Source organism: Xiphophorus couchianus, chromosome 5, assembly GCF_001444195.1.
Source record: "Xiphophorus couchianus chromosome 5, X_couchianus-1.0, whole genome shotgun sequence".
Lineage (NCBI taxonomy): Eukaryota > Metazoa > Chordata > Actinopteri > Cyprinodontiformes > Poeciliidae > Xiphophorus > Xiphophorus couchianus.
In genome coordinates, this window is record NC_040232.1 from 33,589,721 (window position 1) to 33,609,918 (window position 20,198).

The 20,198-nt window shown below is 39.3% G+C and overlaps 1 protein-coding gene across 3 annotated transcripts; it reads left to right on the top strand.

Annotated features, from left to right (window-relative positions):
- Positions 1–87: 87 nt before the first annotated feature.
- Positions 88–16,218, top strand: LOC114145291 (centrosomal protein of 95 kDa). 3 transcript variants are annotated; one of them, XM_028018776.1, is made up of 21 exons: positions 88–300; positions 2,930–3,058; positions 4,227–4,334; positions 4,846–4,953; positions 5,173–5,275; positions 6,669–6,739; positions 6,908–7,104; positions 7,746–7,830; positions 7,914–7,981; positions 8,080–8,267; positions 9,041–9,164; positions 10,557–10,665; positions 10,756–10,940; positions 11,102–11,197; positions 11,540–11,675; positions 11,976–12,145; positions 12,796–12,870; positions 12,977–13,129; positions 13,808–13,954; positions 14,042–14,113; positions 15,208–16,218. In XM_028018776.1, exons 1-21 carry the CDS (start codon positions 276–278, stop codon positions 15,382–15,384), a joined length of 2,526 nt encoding a protein of 841 aa, XP_027874577.1. In that variant the 5' UTR covers positions 88–275; the 3' UTR covers positions 15,385–16,218. The 3 variants fall into 3 exon arrangements, with proteins under 3 accessions (XP_027874577.1, XP_027874580.1, XP_027874579.1); XM_028018779.1 differs by having other exon boundaries at positions 7,746–7,805; positions 7,907–7,981; XM_028018778.1 differs by having other exon boundaries at positions 89–300; positions 9,044–9,164.
- Positions 16,219–20,198: the final 3,980 nt, after the last annotated feature.

Below are 20,198 nucleotides of genomic sequence, written 5' to 3' on the forward strand. Positions count from 1 at the left end.
CTCGCGCGATGAAGTGACGTAGTTGCAAAGGGTCAATATCCATAGAAACCAGTAGGGGGCGATAGACAGCACATCAGGTTTTACTTCCTCAAACAAAGAATGAGCTAACGTCCAATCAAACAAGACCTCAGTTTTGAATGTGAGCTGATACCGAAAAAAAACCTACAACACCGATACCAGTTTTTCGGGTCAGGTTTGCAATTTGGGACTTCGCCCCCTTTTTGCCTCATCATCCGTTTTCAAGCCCCAGCCATCTTTTTTTCGACAGTTGTTTCATGGGAACCCAGGAGGGAGAGAGAAGTAAGGCTACCACGATTTTCTTTCTGGCTGAAAGCTAGCGACACGTAACGCTTGCGGCTAAAGTTTGGTTTCTGGATGGCTAATGTTGTCGCTTCTTACAGCTGGACAAACGTTTACTGTAGATATATATATTTATTACAATGATAACAGGTCGCCGTTTAGCCTTATCCCATAAAGTTCCTGTTAGCAACCATTTAGCAACGTTAGCTTTGTACTTTTCAGTTTACTCAACCGGCAAAGTTTGAGGAAAACAGCGTTAGAGGAGGCACTAATGTTGCAGGAAGATGTGTGTTGGTGTTACACTTACAACAAATACTGGTGTCTTTTAGAACAAAACATGTCAATTAAACTTTTAGCCCGAAACAGTAGTTAGTGTGAAGAAATTAGAGTAAAAAAGCAAGCTAGTGAGGTTGTGCAGTTAATAACTGTGTTAGACCGATTTGTTAAGGGCAGTTTAAGGAGCTGATGAATGAGGAAGAAACTTAGCGAATGTGCGGATTGGCAACAGGAAGTGAACAGGAAGCTACATGGAAAGTCTGTCGGAGAGAATGTAGGTCCTACAGATTTTTCAGCAACATTATTTCAGGGAGGGAAACAATAAAGGAGCGAACTGCTGATCTTCATGAGGTTGTGATCTGTAGAGTAACTAAGAAAAGATCCAGTCATACCACCAAGATGTGAGGGAATAGTTATTGAATCTAGTTCTAGAAGATACTTTATTTATTTTGACTTTATTTGTGGCGATTAGTGAGCTGCTGTTTAGTTTCATTCAAAGTAAGATGGCAACAAATGTAATGTCTGGAAGTGCTGATGAAGTATGCAAAAAATTATAGTTTGCAAAAGTATCCACACATATTGAAAGCCTTGAAGTTTTCCCCCACATTTTGTAATATTATAGTCAGGATTTTAGACGATAAACCAAGTCGCACTTCAATATATTTGGGAAATGGAGGGGAAAATGATACATAGTAGGATCAGCTTTTGTCGTAACGCTGGGATGTTCAAAGTTTTGCAAAGACTTTATGCTCTAACAATGTGTAACAATTCTAAAACATTTGCTTTCTACATATTTGCTAAAACTATCACTTTGTCGTGTCAGTATGGGATGAAACAGAAAATGTGTAAGAGAGAAAAAAAAGTGCACAAATGCACTGCTCTGGACAAAAACAACCAATGAGAGTCAGGAGGAGGGTCTTAGCACTGTCAATCATGCTAGTGTTTCTGTGAGTGCTCAGGCTAGTTAGCATGGCCACCAGTGACGGCGAGTAAGTTGTTTTCCTGTAACGGTTGTTTCTCCACCATTAGCACTTTGAGCAGAGGATACATGAGCATGATTGACAATGTGATGCATTTCTGTGACAAAGTGGAGGGGCTAGATTTTTTTATTTATTTATTCAGAAATTATCTAATGACGTACTGTCACAACATAATCATAGTTTTAACAAATATGTTTAAAAAAACAACACATTTTTTAAAATAAAAGTTACGTACTTTCCTCCTTCCCTCTATGCTGTGGTTCCTGGTCTTTCACAGAACAGCTCGATTTACACAAAGAGTAAAATAAATGCTTACAGCCTCTGCTTTTAACTCTTTATTTATGCACTACATACATTATAGAAATATTTAAACTACCATAAATACACTTTTTTTTAATTAATCCAAAGTTTTATTCATATCCTATACTGATATTACTGAACAGCCAGTTTATCTTACTGAGTAAAAAAAAAAATCAGTATTTAAAAACAGTAGACATAAATAAATAATCAAGAAAATGTAAAAGATTCGACCCGTTAGTTGGTTTTTAGAAAATACAACTGAGTCCACAGATCTGAAGCTCGGTGGGAAAAGAGTTCCTGGGGCTGTTGTTGTGAAATCTCTGGCAGCTTCTGTTTTCGGCGCCAGTCACAAGATTAAAGAACCTGCGGGTAGATCCAAATGTTCTGAAATATACAGAACAGAATAAAAAGATTTCACCCTCTTTGGATGTTTCACCTTTTTATTGCTTTCACAAATCAGTCATAATTTAGCTTTTTTTGACAAAAGAAATTACACAAAAGCAACTTTATGAAAGTGAAAACTGATTCCTACTAAATAATGACAGTTAAATAAAAGTATGTAGCATAAAATAAGTGATTGTGTAAATATTCACCCCCTTCAAGTCAGTATTTAGTAGATGTACCTTAGGTTGGAAGCAGATTGAACGGTTTGAAACTGTTAGCCAGACCTGGTGATGCATATGACCCAAACAGAAGTAGCAAATAGCATATTAGAGGGGTAATCTGGTGCAGAGGTGTGGAGAATTTTGAGCAGTGTGAAGCAAAGAGATAGAAGGAAAACCATGGAAAAGGTTCATAGACTGGATAAAATGGAACTGAATTGAAAAGAAGTGATGTTCCCGATGCTAAAACTAAGCCTTCCCTGTATTATTGAACAAAAGTAATCCTCTGTCTGAGAGTTACATAAATGAGTTATGTAAACCTTAAAATCCAGACACACACACAAAAAAAAGAAGAACACGTGCTTAAACAGGATTGCTGTTCTGGATTTGGTTATTGTTTGGCCAGACGTTCTGATCTTCTTTTCTACCAGCAAACCCTCCTGACACATTAATTTTCCTTTTTCTCTGCAGACTGGGTTGATGTGGCAAACAATCTACTCAGCAGGTGTAACGTAAACCTGACGTTGAGCACACTGTCGGAGTGCGGTCCAGATGTTTTCGTCACGTTGTACGAGACGATCCTCGGGGAGACGGTTCCAGGTAAAATCAAACTCCTGGGTAGATGAAATATTTCTGGAGATGCTCCGATGATTTGCTATTCATCGGCGAGTCGGTGCCCACGCTTTCTCGAGACTTTGCGTTGTTAAGATGGTTGCTATTGGCAAGAAAGGTTAGAGAATAATATTTCCTGAAGCGGATGCCCCTTGACTTTTGCCTTATGCAACATATTTATGTTCTAAACATGTTGCAACCTGCTGCAAAGTGTCATCCGAACACAGACTCAAACATGCCAGCATACACAGCTGTTTCTTCCAGTAAACAAGGGCTGCAGCTTGTGATTAGTTTAGTTATTGATTATTCAGTCGATTTTTTTTGACGGTTAATCAAAAATTAAGAAAAGAAATTAAAATAAGAAAATTAAAATTAATTAAGAAAAAATTGGCACATGTTCACATTTTCCATTCTTTCATGTAACCATTTAATCATATTTTATACAATATTAGAAATGTGTGCAAAAATACAAATAAAGAAATAAGTTAATTCATTTTGTAAATAGAAAAAATAAACATTTTAGTGCCTAAAATGCACAAACATAACATTCAATTAGTGAACACTTGATCATTTTTTACAAAGGACGAATTTGCAGCTAAAAAAAAAAACTTTCTATAATGTAAGAAGCTCACACCTTTCTGCTTGGCTTAACATCTACATAGTGAAGTTTTGATCTGTTTATTTTTTTTGAATGACTGATTACTAATTGGATAGCAAAAGGTGCTTAGGAGATTTTCTTTTTTACAGAATATTAACCAGGTAAAGCTAAAAATGCCACTTGAGGAGTTCTGGGTAGAACATATTTACAGACAAAAGTGTTTTCTTCTTAAATCCAAAGTGTACATATTTTTTCTACAGTTTTGGCTTAATTACTCCTTTCAATCTGTTTTATTGATTCTGATTCCTTTTATTGATTCTGTACACTCCAGTTAATGAATAATCGATTACTATACGTCTGTAATCGATTCATCAGGATCAAGCGGATTGATCGTTTCAGCTGTACTGTAACCGACGACTGAGGAAAGAGATAAAGTGAAAGTCCAAAGTGATGCTTTCTAATTAAAAATCTGTTATCTGTCCTGATGCACAGATCTCCGGATCGCTGGTTTTGAATTTTGCTGAATTACTTTTTTTTTCTTCCATGTCTGCATTTTAGATTATATTGCGTCAGCGAACAGCCAAGAGGACGATGTCCACAACGTTCAGTGTGTGATCGACTCTCTGTCTCTGGATTACCTTCAGATCAGCCTCTCACACATCACAGGTACAGAAACAAAATGACACACACATTCCATATTTCTAGATTTGTTTTCTTAATCGTGTCTCGTCAGCTGAGGGTTGGGTTATTTGCTTATTCAGTGCATTAAATCACTTACAGCAGGGGTTGACACAGCGTGAGTTGCCAAATGATTTTCAGAATAATAGGGATGTGACCCTTTAGAAGTACGGAGAGCCAAAAAAGACAAAATTACATAAATAGATACATCGTGAAGTAAATAAATGAACCTTTAAATGTCTCATTAAACAATGTAATACACTTTTTAAATGATGAAATTAAATATAATTTTTATTTTTTTTTGAAATCACAAATGTTATAAAAGAATTATTTCTTTTGGCTTATTTGTGACTAACTAAAATGAAATAATTATAGATTTATTTTTGCTTGGTCGCCCGTCTCTGACGAGGTCAGTTTGAGGATCACGGGCTGGAAAGTTGTGAACTCCTGACTTATTGGAACATCTGAAGGCTCTAACTCACTGAGTTTCTGTCTGCAGGAGAAAATGTTGTCAGAGGAGATAAAGAGTCGATCAAGAACCTCCTGGAAATCTTCGATGGCCTCCTGGAATACCTCAACGAGGAGATAAATGAGGAGAGGCAGAACGGTGGCACACATATGTTTATGTTTTTTCTCATCAGATTTGTTAATGATCTGCAGGTTCACCCTTTTAATAAAACAATTTTTGGTGACGATTCTGTCTTCTAGTGTAATTTTGAGGATTTAAATCGGTATTATCGTTTGGTTTTAGACTCGTTTGCATTTTGCTTTTCTTATTTTGTCTTGTTTTTGTTCTCTAAGTAATCCATCCTGTTCTTGTCTTCAGATGAACCTAATGACCCCCAAAACGAGGATGAAGCGGATGAAAGCAAGACGCCGGCCAACCTGGAGACGCAACAGGAGAGGAGATCTGTTTTACCCAGTATAGAGTAAGAGCTCCTCAGCGCTCTAACCAAACAAGAGCTGCAACTAACGACTAAATTAGTAATCAGTTTTTCTATCGACTATTCTGACGATCGAGTAATCAGATTTTAAAAATGGCACAGTCTACAGATTTTTCAATTAACCACTTAAGTCTTTTTAAATACAGTATTAGAAATACATTAAAAGATGCAAACAATCATCAAATAATCCATTTCCTTTTTAAAATACATTTAAAAGACATTTTATTGCCTAAATTCCTTTACTAAATCTCAATCAGGAGAAGCTCAAACTATCTCGCCGTCTGTATATCCGGTGAACGATTAATAATTGCTAAATTAGTTGACCATTATTTCAGTAATCGATTAATCTGATTGATGGTTTCAGTCCTAAAGGAAACTGGTTTTTCTCATCTTAGATAATTATGACAAATTTTTATAAGGCCACTTTTGGCCCCGGAGGCTAAGTTAAACTTTTGGCAGGCTACAAAATGTATTAATTAAAAATTAATGTATTGTGATTTTGTTTGTTTTACCTGCTCAACAGTAAATCTTTTTTTCATTTTTTATGAAATCTGTATGTCATTAAAGATCCAAAACATAAAAGGGGCTTCAGACAGTTGCCTTACTAAAATAAATACAGACGATTTCCACATTTTTTGAGTCATTAATTGTTTTCTGTTTTGCTGGCCAAATTTTTCCACTCTTGACTTGTGGTCAGGAGCCGAAAAAAAATATTTTAAGGGCCACAAATGGCCCTCGAGCCACACTTTAAACACCCCTATTATAAGGAAACTTATGACATCATTAAGGTTTTACATGTTGACTTGACTGTGCAGATTTTAGTTGAATTTGTAGAAAAGGATATTTTTAGTTAGTTTTCTCTGAGCCTCTGGCTGACCGTGGGGTTTGCAGCTCATGACTCGGAGCGCCGCTCTGCTGTTGGCACAACAAGCCGCCTGCAGCAGAGTCAATACTGAAGGCTCAAGCCTCGCAATGAGAAAATGTTCACACACTCACATCTTGTTCACGTTGAAGAATAAATGATCTAAAATTTAAAACACATCTAATGCTAAACTTCTTTTGTTATTTTCGAGTTTTGTAACTGCATTGTGAAACTCACCTCATGACTGACTCTGGTTATGTTAAAATTGGTCAAGCGTGGTGCAGCTTTCTCAAATAAAGTTTTCTTTGTGATGCGATTAGCTAGAAAAACAACCAAACCTGTTTTCCAGCACGAGGTTTTAACTTCTTGATAAAACCTAATGAGTCAATTCTCTATTACGAAGCAGCCTGCATGTTTTTTTATTAAACAGTTATGAGTCATTTAAGCTCATGGAAGCTGAGATAATAGATGTTTTGGCTTGGAAAAAAAAATAGCAACACAATGTCTCATTTGCAGAAACTCAGAGGAGACTGGATCGTCTAGTGAGCTCAAAGGATCGGATCAGGCACTTGCAGCCAAACAACAGGGTTAGTCCATGCTAATTGTGATTTTAAAAAATTGTTTTCTTTCTTTGCATTTTTAGCCATGTTTGAATTGTTACAGTATTTCCCTAATATGCTGGTTTTTCCCAAAGCAAATGCAAAAAATAAGAGACAAATTGATGTAAAGTCATGGTTTTTGTGTCTGCATGGCAGAATCGGCCGCCCCTCCTCTAACATCAGGCGCCGTCGACGTCGAGGGAGCGTCACACCAGGACCAGATGTTCTCCGCCATCCCGCTACAGCCGCCCAGCCAGCGGGACACGCTCCTCGCTCCCGGCCGCCCCCTCAGAGCCGCTTCTCTCAGTCAGGGATCCACTGAGGAGACCAATCCTGACATAACACGGGTTGAGGTAGAATGTGATCGCAATAAATATACGGCGAGATTTAGGCTACAGGTTCAAAAATGATCGGGGGGCTCATTCCGTTTTCCCACAATCACACTTCCTGTTTCTGCGACGCAGCACATTAGAGGAAGGATGTGAAAATGCTGACGCAACCTAAGCGATTCTTAGAAAGAAGCTGGTTTAAAACCAACGTTTACTTTCATTAAAACCTTTATAGAAGTTACTATTTTGGTATTACTCTTAAAAATAGCTTTTTTTACTTGTTTATCTTATACAATAAGTTTATGTTTTTTCACCAGTATTTTTAAGTTGTTTTGCCATAGGAGAGAGAAAGCGCCGCACTTCCACTGTAAAAGGGACGAGTCCTGTGACACATCTGACCTTTTGTCTGTGAATGTTTGTTTGCAAAGCTTAGTGTAAAGCCTGACGCTACAACAGGGCAAATAAATCCAAGCCAAAGAGTCTACAAAAACTTCTGAGTCTGAAATGTTTTCGTTCTTCGACTCGTCAAATCTAATGCGTTCCTTGTTTGTTTGTTGTTTTTTTCCTGAAATTCCTGAAAAAAAGACTTAAAAATGTGTTCAGCAATAAACCGTCACTGTTTTTCGTTTTTAGTCTTAATCTGAATTTCTCTTTCTCTGTCACAGGACTCTAAAGGGACGACTGAGACTCTGGCCAACGGGATCATGTCCCCGGCACACTGCCTGTCCCCGGCACACTGCCTGTCTCCTGGTGAGCAGAAACACCCAGACTGTTTTGGAGAACAAAAAGTCAAGTTTAGTTGGTCGGTGATCACTTCCTGGTTTAATCTCCAGGTGGAAGCGACGACTCTGCCTCCAGTGAGCGGCGGATTGCGGAGGAGATGGAGGGAGAGACACTGGAGGTAGGAAATAAGGTTTAAATCTCTGCTCAAGATTTCCCTCCCCCCAAAAAATGATCGTTGTATTAAACCAAATCACACCAAATTTTGTCGTTTTCTAGCCGACCAACGGGGGTCCGAGGAGGGTGTTATTCCGCACCCAGCCCGATGTGCTTTTCCTCACTCTGCAGGATGAGGTGTCGGTCATCACGCCTTCGCCGCCAGACACTGATGAGGACGAGGAAGTTCTGAGTTGTACGCAAAGATTTAAGGACAGAGGAACAAGTCTCAGAACAAGCACAGACATTGGGTGAGAATTTTGCTGTACGGGAAAAATGACCCATCACATTAATTACAGGGTTCCTGGACAACGTAGTGTTGGATTCACACGGCAAAAATCCAAAATCTTACCAAGGATTTTTGGCTCAGTTTCTAGTGGAAATATCTTAGCATGCATGAAATAAGACAAAATTAACTTACAAGTAACTTTTCAGCAAGACGTAGGAGCTTGTTTTAAGTCTATAATTCCTTAATGTTGGTGAAAAACCACTAGTTCCACTGGCAGATTATTTCACTTGTAGTATCGTTAGCCTAACAGCATAATTGCCGCCACTTCGACAATTATGCTGTTAAGCGAATGACATGGGAAAAATGTCTTGTTTGAAGTGAAATAATCTGCCAGTGGAACCAGTTCTTATTTTAATCAGCATTAGGAATTATTTCTTTAAAACAAGCTCCTAATATCTTGCTGAAAATTTACTTGTAAGTTACTTTCAAGTGCAATATTTCAAGTGCAATATTTGCACTAGAATCTAGATGTTTTAAAAAATTCGGTAAGACTTTGGTTGTTTTGCAGGGTATAGATTCACTCTCCAAACATTGTCGATCATTTATCCATGCACTCGACCATAAATCCATCTATCCATCCATTTGTTTGCATGTTTCTGTTTTTAAAGTTAAAATATCTCAAAGAGTTTGTCGCGAATCAGAGTCTGGAAAACTGTGGACTGTTGAACATGAAAAACGTGCAGAAACCGTGTAAATAAACCCAACGTTACCGTCTGTCTCGTCTCCTGAAATAAGCAGAACGGTACCGGAGAGTTCAGAAGAGTCTCTGGCTTATCGGAGACAAAGGAACAAGGAGGCGGAAGAGGAGCTGCATCACATATCTGAGAACCTCTCTCATCGCCTGGAGGAGCTGGATCTGGTGTGTGCACACGTCATCTAAACTTGAATTTGATTTGCATCAGTAGAACAACCAGCAGTTGCTGCTGGAGTTAATAGAGCTAACATATCTCTATGTTAGCTCTATTAACTCTGGGCTGCACTCTTTGTTTTCGTAGAGAGCCATCAAGAACACCAGCATAGACCGTGCGAAATGTATCTAAATGTGTCTCCAGCTTTATTCAAGGCCAAATAAGGAAATTAGAGAAACGACAAAAGAGATTAAAAAGTACTGATAATTAGCTTGTTTCTTTTAGAAGTTATGAGAGAAAAATTGAGATACAAAGATAAAGCAGCTCATACTTTTATAAGTCTGAAACAACGATTTCAGTTTTATTTGATGACAGTTGGAGAAAACTACAGGACGTTCGTCTCATCATGCTGAGTAGTGGCTTCTGTAGATGATTTCATTCATCAGGTTTCATTGATAAATACAGCAGAGTGTCATCAGTGGATGTCGTATTTTAGTGACATGCGGTGAGGCACCGGCCGACTGACCTGACTTATAAAACCGAGTTTCATATTTCAATTTTGACTTTAATTGAAACATTTGGTTGTTTTAAAAGCTTTTAATGATGTTTTAATCAATTCCACACTCTTCAATAATCTAACAGCAAGACAAATAAAAGATTTCATTTTAGGTCAAATTAGATGTTTGAAATTATAGGATCTTTTTGTTTTAGTTTTTAAAAAAATTTTAGTTAAAATTGAGAAGAATTAATTCTTTTCTAATTTTAGGTCAAATTAGATGTTTTTAAAATGTAATCTTTTTTTTGTTTACTTTTTTAAATTAAAATTGAAAATACTGTATTACGTCTGTTATTTGTACTGTATATAAAGTCTATGTACCTTTCCTCCTCCACAAATACGCCCGTCACTCTGTTGTGAGAAAGCATCCTTTGTTTGCCATCATTTCTAAAAGTGTGGCTCCTTGAACAGAAATGATTTTCTAGGAGAGCAGTCCTTGCCATTCTTAAGTGTGTTTGTACATTTCAGCGACCATTTTAGCCGTAAAAAAGTTGAAATCGTACAGAAAACATGTAAGTGGGAACAAAATTCAATTTCCCTCATCACTCTTAGTATTTCGCTGGTCTTGACAGGTAATTCAGTCTCCCGCCCCCCCGACTGCTCACCACTGTCATACTGCCAGCACATAACAAGAAAACAAAGCAGGACCAAGCGACAAACCCTGAGGAACACCAGAATTAACTGTAATGGAAAAACTGGAATCTTTAAGAAACGTGAAATAAGACGACTAAAAGTCAAACAGATGTATGGTTTCGGGAACAGAATGTTTTTCTTTTCTTTTTTCTTTTTTTTTTTTTTAAATATATGTTCCTGTGATGTGCTTCAATTCAAACAATAAACTGTGTAGATGCTGAAACGAGTTCTGGGAGAAAGCGACGGGTCCAGTGGAATGAGGGAGGAGGACGGGCAGTCCATCAGCAGCGACGGCGTCAAGAGGACCCGTCGAAAGCGCAGAGGTTACAATTTCATCCGCAAGACAAGCTTTTTATCAACCCGTAGAACGACCTCGTACACAGCCACGCATTGAACTGGGACGTTTATTCCAGGGAAACCTGATCCTGACAAGCGGAAGGCATCCCCCTCTCCTCCTCGGGAATGTCGCTCCGTACACAGCCGGCTGGAGGAAGCCATGGCGGAGGCGCTGAGCCTGGACGACGGGAAACAGGCTAACCTGCAAGTTCCTCATTGTTCGAAACGAGGCGAGTCGCACCACCGGTCGTCTCAGAGGAAGGTGTGTTTCTGTTCTTTTCCTACTTTTTTTTTGTATAGCATAAAAACGCCAACAAAAAATAACAAGCAAAGAAACGGTTAAAACGAGAATGGCTTCATGTGAAGCAATGCCTTATTGACTTTTTAATCGTTTCCTGTGTCGATAAAACCAAACCTTCTCAGCATCTGGAAAGCGAAGTTTACGAAGAGGAGTTGAGAAAGTGCGAAGAGAGGGAACGGACGAAACTCCAAATAGCACGCCGAGGAGCTCAGAAGGCTGTAAGTCCAGAATAGAAACGCAAACGTTTTCAATAATATTTTTATTTTCAACTATAATATTTAAAGTAAAGAGCTTTTGAGAAATATGTAGAGAAATAATTTTTTCCCCGTCTTAGAAGTGAGATTTCTTCATTTTCATATGATGATAATCTTGTTATCAAATATCTAAGAATAATTTTTTGTTATTAAAACTACTAACTATACTAAAACCGTTGCCATGGGATACCCAGATATATATTGATAAAACAGCTTAACAGCAGTAACGTTGGTCTGGACAGAAACAGGGTTATCACATTTTGACGTGTCGTGTGTGTGTGTGTGTGTGTGTGTGTGTGTGTGTAGGAGCGAGAGTACAGAGAGGCCATTCTGCGAGATGTTTCTCCATTGTCCAGACCGTCTCCTAGCAAAACTAAAACACAACGGAAAACACAAACGGCAGCACAGAGACGCTTCGAGGTCCCCAGGAAAACTCCGTCACGTAAGTCGCAACCCCGTCACCACTGATGTCATGTTAGCGTCAGGGTGGTGTTTTGGAAAATGCCCAGCTCTGAAATGTTTATTTCTATTTCTACATGTGTATCAGCGGGTGTCCCACAAGGCTCTGGTCTAGGTCCAATTATTTCTACGAGTGACTTAATTAGTGTGTGGACTAATTAAGTCACTCGTGATGCTTCTATGCGATTTTTGTGATTCAAGGCCTATTAAAAGGTGTTTATTCCACAAGTATAATGTAGATATTACAAAGCAGAACCTTTTCTTCCCGTCTCCCTCCACCCAGTGAGAATAAGGGAGAACGAGCTGCTCCCTTTGCTGCGGGAGGAGCTGCCTCACCTTCACGTCTCTCCTCACGCTTTGGGTCGAATGTGGGAGCAGCAGATGCAGCAGGTGGACAAGCTGCACGCCGCGTCGTCCTCACGGAATCCACATCACCGCAAACTCTTCAAGCAGGTCAGAACGAGTCCAACAAGTATGATTTTTTTTATTTTATTTTATTTTTTACCTCAAATATCGTGGGAGTCTTGCTTGATAAAGGGAAGAAAAAGGAATTATGGGCACATTGAAACTGTAAAATGGGAAATAAAAATCAGGAAATACAGATTGTCATTGTCTTTTGTGGGCTCTAGTGTCCCTTATATGACAGTAAGCTGACAGGAGAGGGGGGAAGACATGCGGCAAATATCGTCGGGTCCGGGAGTCGAACCCGCGACGGCCGCGTCGAGGACTCAAGGCCTGGGTCGCGTTATCCCCTATGCCGCCACGGCACGCCCCCGTGAACTGACATTATTATGGCATTATCAAAATGTTCCTTGAAAATGGTCTCAAAACATCAATATTATCATTTGTCGCAATAATTAGTGGCTCAGTTTTTCGTTAAGGGAACTTTATCGTGAGAGGCCTAGTCAAATTCCATACTTTTCCAGGAACCCAGTACAATTTAAAGAGTTTCCAACATAACAGACAGAGTGACCGTCTCCCTCTAACTGTTGCTGGTTTCTGTCAGCTGCGTAAACCTTATTATCAGGATTATTCCAGAGCACAAAACCATCAACATAATCCCTCAGATTTGCGTTGGGCATAAACTCCTCCTTGTCTTTCAGCTGGAGGAAGCTCAGAGGAAACATGACCTGCTGGTGGATCTGGTGAATAGAGACCAGGACCACAACAGGCGGCTGGTGAGCATCACTGCAGCAAACGCGTCCAAACGCCCAACCGAGACGTTTTCGGCTTCCCGCTCCACCATCGAAGCGCAGGGAATCCTTTAACCTCCTTTTCTTCCAGAGGGAGTTTAAGGACCGGATCCAGCAGCAGAAGTCAGTGCAGAGCAAACTACGGGAGCAGCGGCAGCAGGTCGCCCGGGCCAAGAAGTACCACAACGACTACCATGTCCAGCACCGCGCCCGCCTGATGAGGGCGCGCACCAGGGAGGAGAAGGTGGGCGTTTATCGTTCATCCTGATACATTTTTCAACATGACCATTTGGATTTCTTGTTGTCACGGTAACATCCAAATAACGATGTTTCAAAAAGATAAATTCTCCACTGTTTGTTTAATGAGAGCATCGATAAATATCAAAATATGATCAAACGTCGTCACTGTGTGCAGTCTAGTGACACAAAATGCAATTCTTTATTTCTATACATATTTTCTTTAAGAGCAGCGTTTGTGTTTGTACAGCCAAACCTGCAGTTGCCTAAAAAAATTATTATAAATCATTCTTATTGTCCTTTTTGTCGCTACTTCAATAATCCCACAAAATATCGTGACTAAACTTTATGTTCATGTCGCCCACCGTTAGTGTGTGGCAAATGGAAAATATTATTATTCACTGACAAATTACAACCCATCATTATAACAATTATGAGTAAAATATGCAAATTTCTTTAAATCCCACTTTTTATTTAAGTTATAACTAACTTATGAAAATCCACTGTCTAAAGAACAACGACTTGTTTAATATTGTTGCATTAGATGAAAATTATAACACTACAAACAAATTGTTGGTGTATTTTTCTTTTTTATAGCCCAAACGTTTTGTGATGATGGCAGAGAAAATGACTCAAAGCGTGTGCGTGTGTGTGTGTGTGTGTGTGTGTGTGTGTGTGTGTGTAGATGTTTCGGCAGCTATTCGAGGAAGGTCTGGAGTTACAGAAGCTCCGGCTGAGGGAGCAGAGAGCTTATGCCAAGGAGCAGCAACTGGAGCACCAGAGACGACAGCAGGACCAGATCGAGTCCTTGGAGAACTACTACAAGGACCAGGTACGACACAAACCCACCAGGTAACTCGTCAGCGGCTAAAGTTACTGGTCATTTTCTTACATGTGTGACGCGTTTTGTCTCTTTCAGTTTTCATTACTCGCTGAGAAACTCGCACATGAGCGGGAGGAGATCCAGGTTCGGAAAAAAGCTCAAGAAAAGGTAAACTTATTAGGAAGTAAAAACTATGTATATATATATATATACAGTATATATATCAACATTTCTTTGAAATTAATATATTGCGGAACTGCCTAAATCAGAGTCCTTCTTAGAGAGGCACATTATACTGAATCATAATTGTAATTGAAATATCTCTTATATCTAATATCACACATGGAAAAAGACAACTGGCTGGATGTTGGGGAGGATATGTTGGATTTAAATGGTCATGCCTTGATGCCGCAGTATGTAACTGTATCAAAATATTTTATTTATACTTTAAAACTGTCACTCCATTGTGACGGTGTGAGGCAGATAAACTGAAAAAAATCAAGCTCCTCCTCCCTGTGCTGCTACTGACATTTGCAGAAATGTACCGCTTGGTCAGAAACAACCAATCAGAGCCAGGAGGAGGGACTTAGTGCTGCCAATCATGCTTGTGCAGCTACACCTGGGAAAAGGCAGAGGAGCTTGATTTTATTTTATTTTCTCCCCACAGACGATCTATCTCACATTATGCCGACACAACATAGTGACAACTTTAACAAACCTTTTAAAATAAATGTATTGCAACTTTTTAATGCTCTTTTGTTACATATTCACTGTATTTTTGGCCAGTTAGTTGGACTTCCTGCCCTAAACATCCCCCAATATTTTAGCTTTTATTCAATGTTCCATTAAAAAATATTTTATCCTGTTTTTTTTTTTTTGTTATTATCCACTGATTTTTTTTCTTCTGCTTCTTCTCTCCTTCCAGCCTCTAAATTTGCAGGTTCCATATTTAAAACCTGATTGCTACAGAAATATCTGCAATAAATTTACAGTAAAGTTTCATTTTTGTATTTAAAAGTCTGCCAAAAAAAACCAACTCAAAAGTCTGAAAATGTAATTCTGGAAGAGTTTCACACTTTGTGTGTAGAAACACTCCTAAATTGTAAGCACTTTCACCTGACGTCCTTTTTGTCACTTCGCAATCAGTCTAACTTATTTAAACTTGTGAATAAACCAGGAAACCGTATGAATCCATCTTTCCTTGTTTCAGGGAAAACTTAGATACTTTTCCTGCTTTCATCTTTTCCCCTGTGTCCTTCCAGGCTCTGCTCAAAATGAAGCGAGAGCTGCGCTCCCGGATGGAGCGCGAAATAAGAGACCTGCAGAAAATCATCATCCAGAACGACGAGGACGACCACTTCCAGAACCTGGAGGTCCAGAGGCTGCGCAACCAGGTCCACATGGCCTCCTTCCAGTACAACACCAGCTATCTCCACTGAGCGGGAAGAACGAGACCGGCTCAGGTCCAAATTGGCGTTTGCGTCGAAGGAAAAGAGCTGCGTCGGGTTCCTGCTGCTCGCAACTTAACGGTACAAGAATCTAATGCACAAACCGTCTCAGGCATCTTTTGTTTTTCTAGATTTGCACAGAACAGACCGTGACCGTTGCGGGAGCGAAATGTGAGTTTTGTTGAGGAATTTTACACACGCTGACAAAATGTAGCTCCAGCTCATGTAGCTCACTGTTCCTCTCACCTCTGCTGCTACACCTGAACTTCAGACACTTTGGACCAAGTCCTCCTCCTCGGGTTTAACATGGTGTTGAATGCGAACGTTTTACCTTCCCCGCTGCGGTCGTCGTGTGCTTTTATTGTAAAATAGTGACTTGTTCCTCCTGTTGCCAAATAAGGACCACAGACACAAAGTTGATAATTTTGTCACACTGATGAGTCTTAAGGTTTTCCTCCTTCTACATGAAATGTCTTCCTTTTAATACTTTAACCATGCAAGTGGATTATTTATTTAACTTTAATGTTTGATTTTTAATTAACCTGGACTGATGTCTTAATCGCCAGTGGCAAGGATAATCGGTCTGTTTGTGACTTCACTTTAACCTCTGCTTGATTGTGACTCTTTTCTACTTTTAACCAAATCCTGAAACGTGATGAATCAATGATTGTGCCACACGGATTGTGTTTTTGTAATCCTGGAGCAAACATGTGTCCCCCCCACCCTAACATCCATTAAATGTGTGGAATCACTGGTGGAAAAATGTGTCATAAATTATTTGCAAAAGGTGGAAATAAGTGCCAAAGAGCAAAAAAAAAAAAAAAACCCGCCACGCCTGCATGGGGCAGCACAGCGCCGGCGACGAGGGGACAGCGGGAGAGAAAATACACAGAACTGTGAATCCGATGGTTGCGGAGGATAAAGACGTTTCCGTCATTAGAGACAAAGTGAACGGGGAAGATTTGTCACAGCTTTCTGTAGCTTTTCCTCCACCGTTTAACCACGTCATTGGGACAAAGTTTGGTCCACAGCCAGTCATTAAAAATTGTAAAACTGTATTAAATATGTGATATTAAATGTGAATAACTTTGCCAAATTTGTAAATCAATAGAAATGTAAATATTTTATTTGTTCATTTCCGGTGCTCCAGGTCAGTAATTTAAACCAGCGCTATGGTTTACAGACCCTGACTTCTGATTGGTCCAACCGCAGAGCATTTTATCTGTAAACCAATCACGTGTTAGCGCATAGCGTTGCCGCTGGTGGCTGACTTATGAATATAGCTGCTAGCTAAAAGTACGTAAATTAAACTTTTCACTAAACGTTTAAGTAAATATTACAGAAAATGACATTTGACAGAAATAAAACAACTGTTGTATATTTTATTTGAATGCTCAAACATACAAATGTTTAACTTGCTTTTTGTGTGTATAAGGAGTTTCTGTAAATGGTGGCTCAAAATGTGCCTTTATAAAAACAGTCGTATAGAATTTTGTTTTACTTAAGAAGGTAGGGGCTCAAAGTTAAAAATGGGCACATTGAACAGCACAAAGTGGTTAAATCTATATAATAGTTTGATTTTAGCACCTCTGAGATCTAGAATTATAAGACTGGGATATCAAGGCAAAGAAAACTCAGTAGCTGCTGGTAGGGGCCATTCAGGGGCCTCCAGACACTCAGGGGCCCCTAGAAATGGTTTAATTATAACACAGACCATAGATCTAAACCTGTAGCATCATTTATAGAGAATAACAATGTTATTACATTTTATTTAATGCATTCAGCTGAGGAAAATAAATATTTACATTTAGGATTTAATTAGGAAATTTACTTTGTAAAAGTTTAAAGAATCATCTTGATAGTTTGATTGTTGTGTTACCATGGCTACAATATATCTTTGTGTTTGAATTGGGTTTGTTCACAAATACATCACAGCAAATAACCAATAATCAGTGATTGATTTTAAACTCGGCCAATAAACCTGGTCTCCCTCTCACAGATTCACCTGATCAATATTTAGACATGTTATTAATGCTGAGGTTCTTAGTAGAACGGGTTCCGGAGGGAGGGGGGTTCTGTCTAAGACCCCATATTACCTTGGGCCGGCCCTGGAGGAACAGCTGCTGCTATGCGCATCTCTGGAATATACCTGGAATCACCTGGAATCTACCTGGAATCCCCCGGTGGCCCCTGTCAGTCCCCCGATGCTTTGGAGACATTTTGATTCATTTCATTGTGGCATGTTTGGCTTTTTGCTGCGGTTCTAATTATTGCTGCAATATTTTCTCTGATGTTTATTTTGTGACTCTAAATGGGCCGAATCTTCCTTTAACACTTGAGGTTCTGCAGTAACTTCTATTTACAGCCCAGAACCTCCAGCCCAGATCCTGTCAGCAGAGGCTTTAAACCGCCTGGTAGAAAAGAGAAGCAGAGTGAACAGTCAGCAGGTGGTACCAGGTGGTACCAGGTGGTACCGGGGCTTTGAGCTGCGTCGCGACTCGTGGTGACAGTCGCAGTACCGTGTCTTATATCAGGATGTCTGATATAAAGACAGATATTCTTTATATCTGTCGGGGGAACCGACTCAGACTGCCTGGAGCGAACCGGGCTTTTAGCAGAACGATTGAGTTAAAGTCAGAAGTTTTCTCTGAAGCATTTCTGTGTTTAGGGGTGAGGCGGGTTTTGTTCCACTATTGCGAAGACAATTATGAAAATATAAATAGAAACAGTTTTTCCTAACTTCAACATCAGACCTACGTTTTTATTCACAAACCAGTGTGTGAAAAAATATTCTTGCCCATAATTTGATAGATAGAGGACACAGATCCGCCTCCTCCTCACCATGGACCCGGAGTCTGAACAACATGGAGGCTCTGAGAGTCATTATTAGACTGAGGGCAGCCAGACTAGTTTATTCTGCTAAATTATTATATTTAGCTAAATACTATTGCTGAGGGGCAAAAGCAGGTCTTCTGACATACAGATTAAAAATAAGAAATTGAAAAAAGAATTTTTGGAAAAAAGAAAAAACTCCAAAGGGCACTAGGGGCATCAACAATAAAAGCGGCAAAGGGAGCTACAGTCTGCCTCCTCAATCAGCTGGCTGGCGTCCTTCCATTGGTGAAGTCTTTGTCATCCTCGTCACAGAAGTTATCCGGCAGGTTGGTCCAGTCGAATCTGTTCTTGCAGTTGCTGCATCTCTGGTCGACCACGACCTTCAGTCCGTAAACGCGTTTCGTGACCGTACAGTTGCGGCCGCACCGCCGGCAGCACCTGAAGAGCTCCAGCAAGGACCACTCGTCCACCACGAACTCAGACGAGCTGCGGGGTTTCAGAAAACACACACAGGTGAAATAAAGACGCGAGTAAATAAATACTAAGTAGAAGGACGCTGAAAGCTTTCAGTCTGAATCAACATCTACAGCAGCAAACCTTCCCAGATCCACCAGGTAGTGTCCGTCACCCACACTCAGCGAGGTGGCAACTTCCTCGTCGTCTTCAGCTGTACATGAACATATTTGTAATAATTGCAACTTCCCAGCATACATCAATGTCATTGCTTAACTAAAAAGAAAAAAAACAGATTAAAGTTAACTCACCATTATTTTCTGACTCATCTTGACAAGATGCAGCCTCTGCTTTCTGCTCCTTGACATAACAGAAGGTTTAAGAGAAAAAAGGAGCGGATTTTGGAAATAAAGCAAATTCTAAATATGTTTTTAGGTCTGATTTGATGTAATAAAAAAAAAGAAAGAAAACAGCCATTATACTAAATATACTTAAAGTTGCAAAATTATAAAAACTGTTAAAAAAAACAAACATTTGGTAACTCTTTATTTGAAGGGTGTTCATAAGACTGACATGACACTCATAAAGTGACATAACACCTGTCATGAACATGAAGGAGTTTTTATGAATGTCTATGAGTGTTGTGTTATTTGGTAAATAATGACACTTTTAATGCAAAGTTAGCACTTTTAAATGGCTTTCAATGCAACTTTTAGAGCAACTCATTGCATTGAAGTGTCATTATTTACCAAATAACACAACAGTTATAGACATTCATAAAAACTCCTTCATGTTCATGACAGTGTTATGTCACTTTATGAGTGTCATGTCAGTCTTATGCAAACCCCGTCATATAAAGTGTTACCATACAGGGTAAATCAGAAATAATATATTAAAATCTGTCCACATGAGAGAAACTCGCTGATCACAGATACAAGGAACAGATCATTAAATTATGGGATGCATAAACTGAACAGAATATCACCCTGTATGTATAGGAGGGTTCAGACAACAGAGTGATGTTTCAGAAGTAATGATCAGATTTACCTGTTCATGTTTTGAAGACCGATCAGAAGAAGATGCACTGATGTTCTGCTTGGCCTCATTTGAAGAACTCATCATGGATTCTTCTCCAAAACTCCCTGGAAAACAAACAATAAAAAAAGAATGAGTCAGTCTAATTCTGCTCGCTTCCTTAAATTTGGCATGATTAGTGAATTTATTACTAACCAGTACTGTTCTAACACCAAGACTAAGTTGAAGAAGTCATTTCTGCTTTGGCCTGAGGATACACATGAGGTAAGAGACTTGAGACATCAGTGGAATCCATCTTAACAGGTTTAAATTCAAAAGTGTCACAACTAGAGGAGGTGGCTTTATTAAATGAACAGATTCTCATTAATTCCACAAATTATCAACATTTGTGTTACTAAAAGTATTTGCTTATCCGTCCAAATCATTCATTTTAGGTATTCCAGTAACATTCATGACCACGTGTGTGTAAAAACAAACAAAAA